Raw genomic sequence first — 14,018 nt, forward strand, 5'->3', positions numbered from 1 at the left:
AGTCTATAGTACTTGTTATTATTATATTATTATATTATTGTTTTTTTATGATAAAAGATTATTTATATGCCGGGACATTCTGCCACTATATAGCAACTTGGGATATGGACAGCCTGACCGCTCAGGTCTGACTTGCCCATGCTGAGGGCTATCCGTTCTGTGGGTGTGGCCTGTGCAGGGCTACACTCGCAGTATCGGGGTGGTATATAGTGCCCATTCGGCAATAATAGGGATTTCAGTCCTGCATTGGACGTGGATAGTGTAATGAATAAAAAAATATATAATACTTATAATTAATGGTACTACCATACAAATATGTCCATCTATATATATGTAATAGACGTTAAAGCACATTTATATGTTCTTTCGATTAGTCCTTATATATGTGGAGCCCAAGAAACTATGATAGTAAGAAATATGTGTTATATAGCGCTACTGCGCATGCGCCAAGTTGATGCTTATATACTTGGAGCTCTAGCGATTATGACTACAATAAAATGGCGGCATTTAGCGCTACTGCGCATGCGCCAAGTTTGTTCACCTGCCCTGCAGTTCAACTAAGCTTTATTAAACAACAGACATGCGCAATAGAGACTTACAAACGCTGACAGAAGCAATGGCGTCCCCCATGAACAACTGCCTCCTGCAGCGGTAAGAACGACATGGCTGCTAGTGTCTACTTATCTAAATGCACTATAAGCACAGATGCACTTTAATTAATGTATTTATATGTAATTGAGCACAAATGGCTGTAATTAGGATTGTTAGGACACTATATATATGTAACAAGGAACCTGTATCCACTGCTTGAGAAAAGCTCAGTAGAGCTGAAACGTCGCATAGACATGTGGATTTGAATAAATCCTGCACCTTTTTGAAAATGGAGTGCTGCTTCTTTTTTTGATCTATACTGACGACCGGTGGACGGGTTGCCTGGAGGCTTTGCACCCTAAAGATAAGTTACACCAGTGTGCTGTTCCTTTTTTACTATATATATATATATATATATATATATATATATATATATATATATATATATATATATATATATATATATATATATATATATATATATATATAGTTTTGTGATGTAATTTCTTGGCTTAACACCACCTGTTTCATAATGATGCAGTGGCATCAGGGTAATGCGATTAGGGCTTGGTGTCAGCAGCCATCATTAACACCTAGCCCTAGTAATGAAAAGGAGTCAGCCCAACACCCTCATTACTAAGCCGATAAGTAAACACAATCACACACACAAACATTGTCACCAGCCTATGTAGGAGCTTTAACAGAATGAACATACATAAGCTGTAACCAAACAGCAACTGTTAATTTTAATGGAAAAAAAAATACTCTGTGGGCATCCGCATACATTTTCTGAACCAGCAGAGGGAAAGCTGACGGCTGATATTAATAACCTAGGAACCTTTATGACTATTGGCTTCTTCCCAGAATATTAACATCAGCTCTCAGCTGTTTGCTTAGCCGTTACTGGCTAGTTTACAGGGGGGACACCAGAAAAAAACCAAAACGATATAGCTAACAAGCAAAGGCTAGACAGACAACTGTAGGCCGATATTAATAGCCTAGGAAGGGGCCATGGATATTGGCCCCTTCCCAGACTAAAAACATCAGCTCTCAGACGCCCCAGAAAAGGCGCATCTATAAGATGCGCCAAATCTGGTGCTTAGCCTCGCTCTTCCCACTTGCCCTGCAGCTGTGGCAAATGAGGGTTCATATTTGTGGGGTTGATGTTACCTTTGTATTGTCAAGTGACATCAAGCCCACCGGTTAGTTAAGGAGAGGCGTCTATAAGACACCTATCCATTAGTAACACCATAGTGATAGTGTATAAAAACACACACACACCAGAATAAAGTCCTTTATTTGAAATAATGACACAGACTCCTTTAATGAATCTTAATTAACCCCTTCATGACCTTGGGATTTTCCGTTTTTCGCTCCCCTCCTTCCCAGAGCGATAACTTTTTTATTTTTCCGTCAATATGGCCATGTGAGGGCAACAAGTTGTACTTTTGAACGACATCATTGGTTTTAGCATGTCGTGTACTAGAAAACGGGAAAAAAATTACAAGTGCGGTGAAATTGCAAAAAATTGCAAAAAAAGTGCAATCCCACACTTGTTTTTTGTTTGGCTTTTTTGCTAGGTTCACTAAATGCTAAAACTGACCTTCCAATATGATTCTCCAGGTCATTACGAGTTCATAGACACCTAACATGACTAGGTTATTTTTTATCTAAGTGGTGGAAAAAAACTTTAGCAAAGTTTGGAATTTTTTTCAATACCCGTAGCGTCTCCATTTTTCATGATCTGGGGTCGGTTGAGGGCCTACTTTTTGCGTGCCGAGCTGGCGTTTTTAATGATACCATTTCGGTGCAGAAAAGTTCTTTTGATCACCCGTTATTGCATTTTAATGCAATGTCGCGGCGACCAAAAAAACGTAATTCTGGCGTTTCAAGTTTTTTTCTCGTTACGCCGTTTAGCAATCAGGTTAATGCTTTTTTTTTTTTTTTAATTGATAGATCGGGCGATTCTGAACGCGGCGATACCAAATATGTGTAGGGTTTTTTTTGTTCTTATTTATTGATTTATTTTGAATGGGGCGAAAGGGGGGTGATTTAAACTTATTTTTTTTTTCTTTTACATTTTTTTTTTCATCATTTTTTTTTTTTTTTTTTTTACACTTTTGCCATGCTTCAATAGCCTCCATAGGAGGCTAGAAGCTGGCACAACTCGATCTCCTCTGCTACATAGCAGCGATCATCAGATCACTGCCATGCAGCAGAAATGCAGGTGTGCTATGAGCGCCGACCACAGGGTGGCGATCACAGCTAGCTGGGATCAGTAACCATAGAGGTCTCAAGGACCTCTATGGTTACTATGCAGAAGCATCGCTGACCCCCGATCATGTGACGGGCATCAGCGATGCGCTCATTTCCGGCCATTTGACAGCGGCATTTAACTAGTTAATAGCGGCGGGTGAATCACGATTTCACCCGCCGCTATTGCGGGCACATGTTCAAAACAGCTGACATGTCCTGGCTTTGATGCGGGCTCACCGCCGGAGCCTGCATCAAAGCGGGGGTTCTGACCTCGGATGTACTATCCCGTCCGAGGACAGAAAGGGGTTAAACCATACTTACCAAACGCCTAGTCCTAGCAAGACAGCATGATCCCACAGTGCTCCGACCGATGGTCGTACCAGCGGTAGCGTTACCGCCGATAAGAACCACCGTGCCGGTGTTTAACACGCTGTCACACAGATTACAGTGTGGGGAACAGCATAGAAAGACCGTAAAAAATGCAATCAGAAACTCCGCAAATCCACAAACATTTTTATACCTGTGTTTTTGCTCCGGATTTGGCTGACTCAATTGAAGTCAATAGGTGAAAAACACTGCAGAAATGCACAAAGAATTGACATGCTGCAGAAAAAGAATGCACTACAAATACTCAAAGGAAATGTACTGATCATGTGCACAACACTTTAGGATCATCATTGAATTAGTTTACATAAGGGTTCCATAGCGTTTTTTGTCCATTTCCAAGCGGAAAACCGCAGCCAAAGTGCATCAAAAACGCAGTGTGAACACAGCCCAAGGCTAAATCCTCACAATCATTTGGCGTTTTTCCAATATTTATGTTAGAACTAGCTGAAGAGCCCGGCGTTGCCTGGGCATAGTAAATATCTGTGGTTAGTTATAGCACCTCACTTCTCTTATTTTCCCATCACGCCTCGCATTTTCCCCCTCACATCTTTCATTTTCCCCCTCACATCTCTCATTTTCTCCCTCACACCTCTCATTTTCCCCCTCACACCTCTCATTCCCCCCTAACACTTGTCATTTTGACCTCACATCTGTCATTGTCCGATCACTCCACTATTTTCCCTCACTCCTCTCATTTTGCACCTCACACCTCTCATTTTCACCTCCCATATATAGTATACACCTGTATGTCATCTCCCCTGTAAATCGTATATACCTGTATGTCATCTCCCCTGTAAATAGTATATACCTGCTGTATGTCATCTCCTTCTGTATATACCTATGTGTCATCTCCTCCTGTATATAGTATATACCTGTATGTCATCTCCTGTATATAGTATATACCGGCAGGTCATCTCCCCTGTATATAGTATATACCTGCTGTATGTCATCTCCTCCTCTATATACCTATGTGTCATCTCCTCTTGTATATAGTATATACCTGTATGTCATCTCCCCTGTATATAGTATATACCTGCTGTATGTCATCTCCTCCTCTATATACCTGTGTCATCTCCTCTTTTATATAGTATATACCTGTATGTCATCTCCTCCGGTATATAGTATATACCTGCAAGTCATCTCCTCCTGTAGATAGTATATACCTGCGTGTCATCGTGTCATCTGCTCCTGTATATAGTATATACCTGTGTCATCTCCCCTGTATATAGTATATACCTGTGTCTCATCTCCTCCTGTATATAGTATATACGTGTCATCTCCTCCTGTATATAGTATATACGTGTCATCTCCTCCTGTATATAGTATATACGTGTCATCTCCTCCTGTATATAGTATATACCTGTGTCATCTCCTGTATATAGTATATAGCTGTGTCATCTGCTCCTATATAGTATATACCTGTGTGTCATCTCCCCTGTATATAGTATGTACCTGTATGTCATTTCCTCCTGTATTAGACCTCGTTCACACGTTATTTGCTCAGTATTTTTACCACAGTATTTGTAAGCTAAATTGGCAGCCTGATAAATCCCCAGCCAACAGGAAGCCCTCCCCCCTGGCAGTATATATTAGCTCACACAAACATAATAGACAGGTCATGTGACTGACAGCTGCTGTATTTCCTATATGATACATTTGTTGCTCTTGTAGTTTGTCTGCTTATTAGGCTATGTTCACACAATCCTTTTTTTTATCCTTTTTTTTTTCAGGTCCTTTTTCCATGCAGGGTACAGTCCAATGTTACTCTATGGAAAACAAAAACCGCTGTGCCCACTATCCTTTTTTTCTCAGGCAAATCCGCGAGGATTTGCCTGCAGAAAAAAAGAAGTACCATGTCACTTCTTTCTGCGGATTCAGCTCCTGTTTTCAACAGGCACCAATAGGAAAGTGCTGTTGAAAACCCGCAGAGGAATCTGCAGAAGAAACTGCAGGAAAATCAGCAGTGCAGTTCTGCACTGCGGGTTTTCCAAATCAGGACCTGAAAAAAAAAAGGATCAAAAAAAGGATCAAAAAAAGGATCGTGTGAACATGGCCTTAATCAGATTTTTATTTTTGAAGGATAATATCAGACTTGTGTGTGTTTTAGGGCGAGTTTCATGTGTCATGTTTGTGTTGAGTTGCGTGTGGCGACATGCATGTAGCGACTTTTTGTGTCGAGTTGCATGTGACAGGTTAGTGTAGCAAGTTGTGTGCATCAAGTTTTGCGCATGGCGAGTTTCATGTGTGGTGCGTTTTGAGTATGTGCAAGTTTTGTGTGAGGCAACTTTTGAATGTGTTGGAACTTTTGTGCAACAGCCTAGTTTTGCATGTGGCAAGTTTTCCATGAGGTGAGTTTTGCGCGTGGCGAGTTCTGCGTGAGCCTAGTTTTGCATGTGGCGAGTTCTGAGCGTCTCAAACACTTTTGTGTTTCGACTTTTATGTAGCGAGGTTGGTGTATGTGTGGTGAAATGTGTGCGGAGGGTGGTATATGTGTTCAAGCACGTGGTAGTGTGTGGCGCATTTTGTGTGTGCGTTCATATCCCCGTGTGTGGTGAGTATCCCATGTCGGGGCCCCACCTCAGCAACTGTACGGTATATACTTTTTCGCACCATCGCTCTCATTCTTTAAGTCCCCCTTGTTCACATCTGGCAGCTGTCAATTTGCCTCCAACACTTTTCCTTTCACTTTTTCCCCATTATGTAGATAGGGGCAAAATTGTTTGGTGAATTGGAACGCGGGGGGTTAAAATTTCGCCTCAAAACATAGCCTATGACGCTCTCGGGGTCCAGACGTGTGACTGTGCAAAATTTTGTGGCTGTAGCTGCGACGGTGCAGATGCCAATCCCAGAAGTACACACATACTTTTATATGTTAGATATCAAAATACAAACAAAACAAAAACAGTATTAAAAGTTCCGAACGTGGATACAGATTATAGAAATCTCATGCCCATTGTGACTTTCTTGTTTTCTTCTTTAAACGCCGTCCGTAACTGACCAGCGGTTTGATTTTGACACGTCAAGTTTTCTTGGAGCAAATGTGTTGTGTATTTTCCCCATGAGCTTGAATAAGAATAGGAAAATACATTAGATTTTTTAAAAAATGCATGTGTTTTTATGGCATTTCCACATTGACTATTAGTAAAGTTTTATCAAAAGTAAAGTCGCAGGAAGCATTCAAAACCGTTAATTAAAACATGACATCAAAAAGACAAACTGCAGCAAAAACAAAAATACTAAAAACGATGGTTTTAAAAAGTAAACTAAAAACAACCCCACAAGAAACCTAATTTAGCCAACTGGTGCAGAAATGCTGCGTCATCAAATACTTGTGATTATTGGCCTAAAGGAGTTTTAAGCCAGTTAAATTAACTGTTAAAGAAGCACTCCTCCCACCAAAACATTTATCCTCTTAATATATAGCACTGACAGTTATAATGCATTGCAATGGGTTATAACTGCGATCAGACTGCTGAAAGTGAAAGTTTGTTATCATAGCAGGGAAGGTGGCTTGTGAGCAGGAACTGACACCTCCTTCCCTGCCTGTCAGATGCTGCTCTGATGAATTTTAAAATTCCCCGAATGAACAACAAAAAAAAATTATATATATATACACACACACACACACACACACACACATACATACATACATACCCGAAACGTTGCACAGTCATTTGGGTCTGATTAAATCTGCACATTTATTAAGAAAAATGGAGTGCGGCCTTCTTTTTTGAAAAAAAAATAAATATATATATATATATATATACACACACTCACCGGCCACTTTATTAGGTACACCATGCTAGTAACGGGTTGGACCCCCTTTTGCCTTCAGAACTGCCTCAATTCTCCGTGGCATAGATTCAACAAGGTGCTGGAAGCATTCCTCAGAGATTTTGGTCCATATTGACATGATGGCATCACACAGTTGCCGCAGATTTGTCGGCTGCACATCCCAAAGATGCTCCATACAAGGCAGGATGGATCCATGCTTTCATGTTGTTTACGCCAAATTCTGACCCTACCATCCGAATGTCGCAGCAGAAATCGAGACTCATCAGACCAAGCAACGTTTTTCCAATCTTCTACTGTCCAATTTCGATGAGCTTGTACAAATTGTAGCCTCAGTTTCCTGTTCTTAGCTGAAAGGAGTGGTACCCGGTGTGGTCTTCTGCTGCTGTAGCCCATCTGCCTCAAAGTTCGACGCACTGTGCGTTCAGAGATGCTCTTAGGCCTACCTTGGTTGTAACGGGTGGCGATTTGAGTCACTGTTGCCTTTCTATCAGCTCGAACCAGTCTGCCCATTCTCCTCTGACCTCTGGCATCAACAAGGCATTTCCGCCCACAGAACTGCCGCTCACTGGATTTTTTTTCTTTTTCGGACCATTCTCTGTAAACCCTAGAGATGGTTGTGCGTGAAAATCCCAGTAGATCAGCAGTTTCTGAAATACTCAGACCAGCCCTTCTGGCACCAACAACCATGCCACGTTCAAAGGCACTCAAATCACCTTTCTTCCCTATACTGATGCTCGGTTTGAACTGCAGGAGATTGTCTTGACCATGTCTACATGCCTAAATGCACTGAGTTGCCGCCATGTGATTGGCTGATTAGAAATTAAGTGTTAACAAGAAGTTGGACAGGTGTACCTAATAAAGTGGCCAGTGAGTGTATATATATAGCATCTATAGTAAAAGATACAATGTTTAAAAGTAATAAAAAAAATAAAAAAATGGTTATACTCACCCTCTGCAGACAGCCAATCTCCTCAGCGGCGTCCGTTCCTATAGACGCCGATGTGGTTCATGACCTTCGATGACGTCGCGGCTTGTGATTGGTCGCGTGAGTCACATGAGCGGTCACGCGACCAATCACAAGACAGCGACGTCATCACAGGTCCTGAACCACACCATCTATAGGAACGGAAGAGAGAGCATGCACCGGAGAGGCGGGAACACTTCGGGGGCCATCAAAGGGTGAGTATATGACTATTTTTTATTTTAATTCTTTTTTTTTTTTTACCAATTATATGGTGCCCAGTCCGTGGAGGAGAGTCTCCTCTCCTCCACCCTGGGTACCAACCGCACATAATCTGCTTACTTCCCGCATGGTGGGCACAGCCCCGTGCGGAAGTAAGCAGATCAATGCACTCCTAGGTGTGCGGAATCCCCGCAATTCCGCATTTTTAATGAACATGTTGCTTTTTTTTTCCGCGATGCGATTTTTTCGCAGAAATAAATGCAACATTTGCACAAAAAATGCGGAATACCCTGTAAATAATAGGAGGCATATGTAAGCGTTTTTTCCGCATTTTTATAGCGAAAAAACGCGAAAAATCCTGAACGTGTGCACATGGCCTAAAACTATCCCACTAGTTAAACCCTTCAGTGAACATCGTAAACAAATAAAATAAACAAGGCAAAAAACAATGCTTTATCATCATACCGCTGAACAAAATGCGATCAAAAAGACAAATGTAAATAATAATGGTACCGCTAAAAACATCATGTCCCGCAAAAAACAAGCCACCATACAGCTCCATCAGCAGAAAAATAAAAAAAAGTTATAGCGCTCAGAATAAAGTGATGCAAAAATAAATTTTCTATAAAAGTGTTTTTATTGTAAAGCGCCAAAACATAAAAAACAAAAAACAAAATATAAACTGGGCATCGCTGTAATTGTACTGACCCAAAGAATAAAGCAATATCAATTTTATCACACGCCGAACGACTAGACTACATTTAGTAGCAGAGCCACGAAAGAGGACTGAAAATCCTTAAAAAATACAGCTGAAAAAGAGCCAGCACCGCTTACCTGCCCAGGTCTCTGAAAAAAATGCACTACAGGATGCAGCCTGCCCATGTAGCAAAGATGTTGGCAACACAGGTGCAAAATACTAAATAGCCACTCACAGCTTACCAGTTCATGGAGGGGATCCTCACATTTTTTATTTGTATTTTGTGCACTTTATTTTTCATGGTGCAGCCAGGCCCAACACATTGGGTTTTGTATACAGGGGTGTTCACATGGGATGCATTGAGAGAGTGCTGGACAGCCCACCTGCATGTGAACAGAGCCCTACATAGGCCTCTATTGTGCAAACACATACCAAGCAGTCACCCCTCCATTAATTGGTAGGCTGTGAGTGGCTGTCTATTTAGTATTTTGCACCTCTGTTGCCAACATCTTTGCTATATGGGCTGGCTGCATCCTGTAGTGCATTTGTTCAGAGACCTGGGCAGGTAAGCGGTGCTGCCTTTTTCAGCTGCATTGTTTTATTTTTGAAGGATTTTCAGTCCTCTGTTGTGGCTTTGCTTCTAAGTGTAAGTGCACAGTACCATAATATGATGACTGCAATATATTAACCCCTTAGTGACCAAGCCAATTTTTACAATTCTGACCACGGTCTCTTTATGAGGTTAAAACTCAGGAACACTTAAAACGTCTCCCACTGATTCGGAGACTATTGTACTTTACGATAGTGGTAAATCTCTTCAATAGGACTTGCGTTTATGAAAAATAAAATGGAAATCTGGCTTATATTTTGCAATTTTCAAACTTTTAATTTTTGTGCCTTTAAATCAGAGAGTCGTGTCACACAAAATAGTTAATAAATAACATATTCCACGTCTACTTTACATCAGCACAATTTTTGAACATTTTTTTTTGTTAGGAAGTTACAAAAGTTAAAAGTTGACAAGCAATTTCTAATTTTTCCAACAAAATTTACAAAACCATTTTTTTTTTTTTTTTAGGGACCACCTCACATTTGAAGAGAGTTTTTTTTTTTTTTGGGGGGGGGGGGGGTGTCAATATAACAGAAAATACCCAAATGTAACACCATTCTAAAAACTGCACCCATCAAGGTGCTCAAAACCACATTTAAGAAGTTCATTAACCCTTCAGGTGCTTCATAAGAACTAAAGCAATGTGTAAGGGAAAAAAATGAACATTTTACTTTTTTCACAAAAAAATTTACTTTAGACCCAAACCTTATTTTCACAAGGGCAACTGAAGAAAATAGACTACAAAATTTGTCGTGCAATTTCTCCAGGGTACGCCAACACTCCATATGTGGGGGAAAGCCACTGTTTGGGAGCATGGCAGGGCTCAGAAGGGAGGGAGCACCGCTTCAGTTTTTAGAAGCAAAATTGGCTGGAATCAATGGCTGGTGCCATGTCGCGTTTGGATGTACCCTGATGTACCTAAACAGTGGAAAACCCCCAATTCTAACTCCAACTCTAACACACCCCTACCTCTAATCCCAACCCTAAACCCCAAACCGTAAACCTCAACAGCCCAACCCTAACCCCAACACCAGCCCCCCCAAAATGGGAAAAAAAAAATCCTTTTTTTAAATTTTATTACTTTTACCCAAGGGGGTGAGAAAAGGGGGTTCGATTTACTACTTTTTTTTTTTATTTTGATCACTAGAATATGGTCTATCACAGTGATCAAAATGATTCAATAGGAAAAATCTATTGTTGACGGGTGCCGGCCGGCAGATCACGGCGGGCGAGCAATTTTCTTCTAGGATGAAGACGCCGAGGACCAGGGAACAGAGCCGAAGGCGATCACAAGACTGAGGACGGTAAAAAAAAAAAAATGACTTGAATCATGTTCTCTGGATTCTCAGCTACCCCCGGTAGTCGAGACCCTGGAGATTTTCCGACGCTGGGGGGCACTATACCCTTATTTCACTGCACCATTAAAAAGCAGCGCTGAGGAATAAGGCCCCTTAACTGCCGCCGTTAAAAGGCATATCAGCGGTCGTTAAGGGGTTAAAAGAATAAAAACTGATGAAGGGGCTTCTTTAAAAACTTCCAGAAAAGAAAAAAAATTATTTTAGATTCACCCTCAAATCCCCCACAAATACCATTGTGGGTGTACCCGTTCCTCATTGAGTTGTTCTTAGACAGGATATAGCAGCACAATCCATTATGGACCGCGTCGTGTAAGAAAGGGGTGAATATTTCTTTTAACACTTTTAAACTAGCCTAAAGGTACCGTCACACTAAACGACTTTATAACGATATCGCTAGCGATCCGTGACGTTGCAGCGTCCTCGCTAGCGATATCGTTTAGTTTGACACGCAGCAGCGATCAGGATCCTGCTGTGATGTCGCTGGTCGCTGAATAAAGTCCAGAACTTTATTTGGTCGTTTGATCGCTGTGTATCGTTGTGTTTGACACCAAATGCAACGATACCAGCGATATTTTACACTGGTAACCAGGGTAAACATCGGGTAACTAAGCGCGCGGCCGCGCTTAGTAACCCGATGTTTACCCTGGTTACCAGCGTAAAATGTAAAAAAAACAAACAGCACATACTCACATTGCGTCCCCTGCAGTCTGCTTCCTCCTCTGACTCAGCGCCGCAAAGTGAAAGTGAAAGCAGCACAGCGGTGACGTCACCGCTCTGCTCTCACTGTACGGCGCTCAGTCAGTCAGGAAGTGGACGCAGGGGGACGTGAATGTAAGTATGTGCTGTTTGTTTTTTTTACATTTTACGCTGGTAACCAGGGTAAACATCGGGTTACTAAGCGCGGCCCTGCGCTTAGTTACCCGATGTTTACCCTGGTTACCAGGGGACCTCGGCATCGTTGATCGCTGGAGAGCGGTCTGTGTGACAGCTCTCCAGCGATCAAACAGCGACGCTGCAGCGATCGGCATCGTTGTCGTTATCGCTGCAGCGTCGCTTAATGTGACGGTACCTTAAGCCCTTTTAGCAATAAATGCATTTGGCTGGAGAACAAACACACGAAGGGCTAATCACTGCATGTGAGCAGAGTATTATTGTGACATGTATCACACACCGGGTATGCATGTATATTGACAGAGGAATGAAGACGGCAAAGGGTAGAACGAGATAAATTCACCAGCTGTTTTCCGTGCATTCCAGCAAGCACAGAAAGACATCCGGAACATCCCGAGCCAGCTGCTGGAGACATGGAAAAATAGGATGGATTTCACAAAAACAACCTATTTAGGGAAAAACAAATGAAAACATCTGGTGCCTTTGCAGCAGTTTTCTTCTCTTACCTTTCGTCCTGATGGTTTCTCAACCATGATGTTGCAGTCACTGTCTGAGTTCTCGCTGGGAATTACCTTCGTAGACAAGGTTTTGGGCATTTTACTATGTAATCCGTTTCAACACCAAATCGAGGGTATCATTATGTGCCTGGAGAGACAGAAAAGAGTGGAAACGTCAATCCTGTGATATGCAGGGGTGTACAGGTAACCCTAAGGGGACAGACACAGGGGCTAAAACCCTGGTATTTGTTCGGTGAGCCATTACTTGTCATAGTGCCCATCATGGTGACATGCTTACATCATACAGCTGCCTTATTTCTCAGTGCAAGCAGCTTAAGAGGCCTTGTCTAGCAATACAGATTTGGGTCACAACATGATACGAGCACATTCTGTACTCAAATCCGACCTGTCCGCACAGAAAATGATTAAAACCAATAATATTGGTCTGCACATTTGCTGCTGGCAGGAGACAAGGGCTTATTGTGATTTCTGCTTTCGTCCACTGACTGAACTCTGCTGAACACAGGCCCTTTTATATTTGCAGGAATTTACTACATGGAAGAAATGGTCCCTGACCGCTTATACATATAGATAGAGCTGATTATTCTATACTCTATGTGAGCACATCCTTAGATTACTAAACATTATATCCAGAATCTAAATTATTTAACAGGAATCCGTCAGCAGGTTTCCACAATGCAATTTGAGTTCAGAGTGATAGCTGGAATCCGGGGTCTCAGCCCTATATGTCACTAACTGGGCTGCTTGTTGCATCTTTCAATAAAATCAAGTGTTTTATCCATAGGAGATCATCATTACAGGACTAGGCATCTTGTGCCAGGTAGTCCTCCAGATCTGTGTAAGCTCGCCCCAGCACTGATTGCCAAATTATAGATATAGTGGACACAGCTGCCAGTCCTGCGAGTGGGAAAAACAGCTCAGCATTCAGAGAACTGCTAGATCTGCAGCACAGAAAACAATGATTGTATCAAAGAGACAGCCCAGTAAGTGGCACAATGCTGGAAACAAAGTCTGACCTACATCAGGACGCTCTCAGATTTTATAGCAAAAACCTGGTGAGACTCCCTTTAAGAGGTCTATTTTGCACCACATGATCAAAACTTTAATTGTTGCATTCCATGAGCCACCATTTTTTTGCCCCCATATTAGGGATAGCATGTAACACTAGGATGAGCAATTTGTCAGTGGCATAATTACGGGGTACATATGTGATTAACTCTTCATGGAAAGGAATGTAAAACTAAAGGAAAAAAAAAAGTGGGAGCATATGGTTAATTAAACTACTCTATCATCTTTTGGGGACCAGGAGGACTGACAGGTTCGCTTTAAACGATCACTAAACACATCCAAATTTCTTCCTGCATTTTAACAAGACCCTTTATGTGGCTTTTTGATTGCCAAATTATTACAACATCAACTTTAAAGCAGTAGTTGTGCTATGTAAACTGGGGCCGACTAGTTGGGGTGGCGCGCTGAATTCCCCTCTCATTACGTAAATCCCTCTTTGTAGTCATAAGACACCTGATTTGTAAGAGCGACATCACCGCTGCCTCTGCAAATCTCGCACATGTGAGTTATTATAAGGTTTCTAAAGCGCTATGGAATTAATGGAGCTATAAAAATTAGTAAAATAAATAAAATGTTCTCCACTTCGGGAATGCAGAATTAAAATGGGGGCTTCATTGGTACACTGCACATGCCCAGGAAGGAAACCGTGTGGCCACACTAATCG

At 41.7% G+C, this 14,018-nt stretch overlaps 1 protein-coding gene across 4 annotated transcripts in view; it reads right to left on the reverse strand.

The window, feature by feature from the left end:
* ANKRD12 (ankyrin repeat domain 12) overlaps window positions 1-14,018 on the reverse strand; it is a 159,609-nt gene that overhangs the window by 67,577 nt on the left and 78,014 nt on the right. For all 4 annotated transcript variants that reach the window (XM_077270210.1, XM_077270211.1, XM_077270209.1 and 1 more), the window contains exon 2: window positions 12,275-12,413. In XM_077270210.1, coding sequence (XP_077126325.1) covers window positions 12,275-12,364 — 90 coding nt within the window. In that variant the 5' untranslated portion in view covers window positions 12,365-12,413. The remainder of the gene's footprint in view (window positions 1-12,274; window positions 12,414-14,018) is intronic.

This window comes from Ranitomeya variabilis, chromosome 6, assembly GCF_051348905.1.
Source record: "Ranitomeya variabilis isolate aRanVar5 chromosome 6, aRanVar5.hap1, whole genome shotgun sequence".
Taxonomy (NCBI): Eukaryota; Metazoa; Chordata; class Amphibia; order Anura; family Dendrobatidae; genus Ranitomeya; species Ranitomeya variabilis.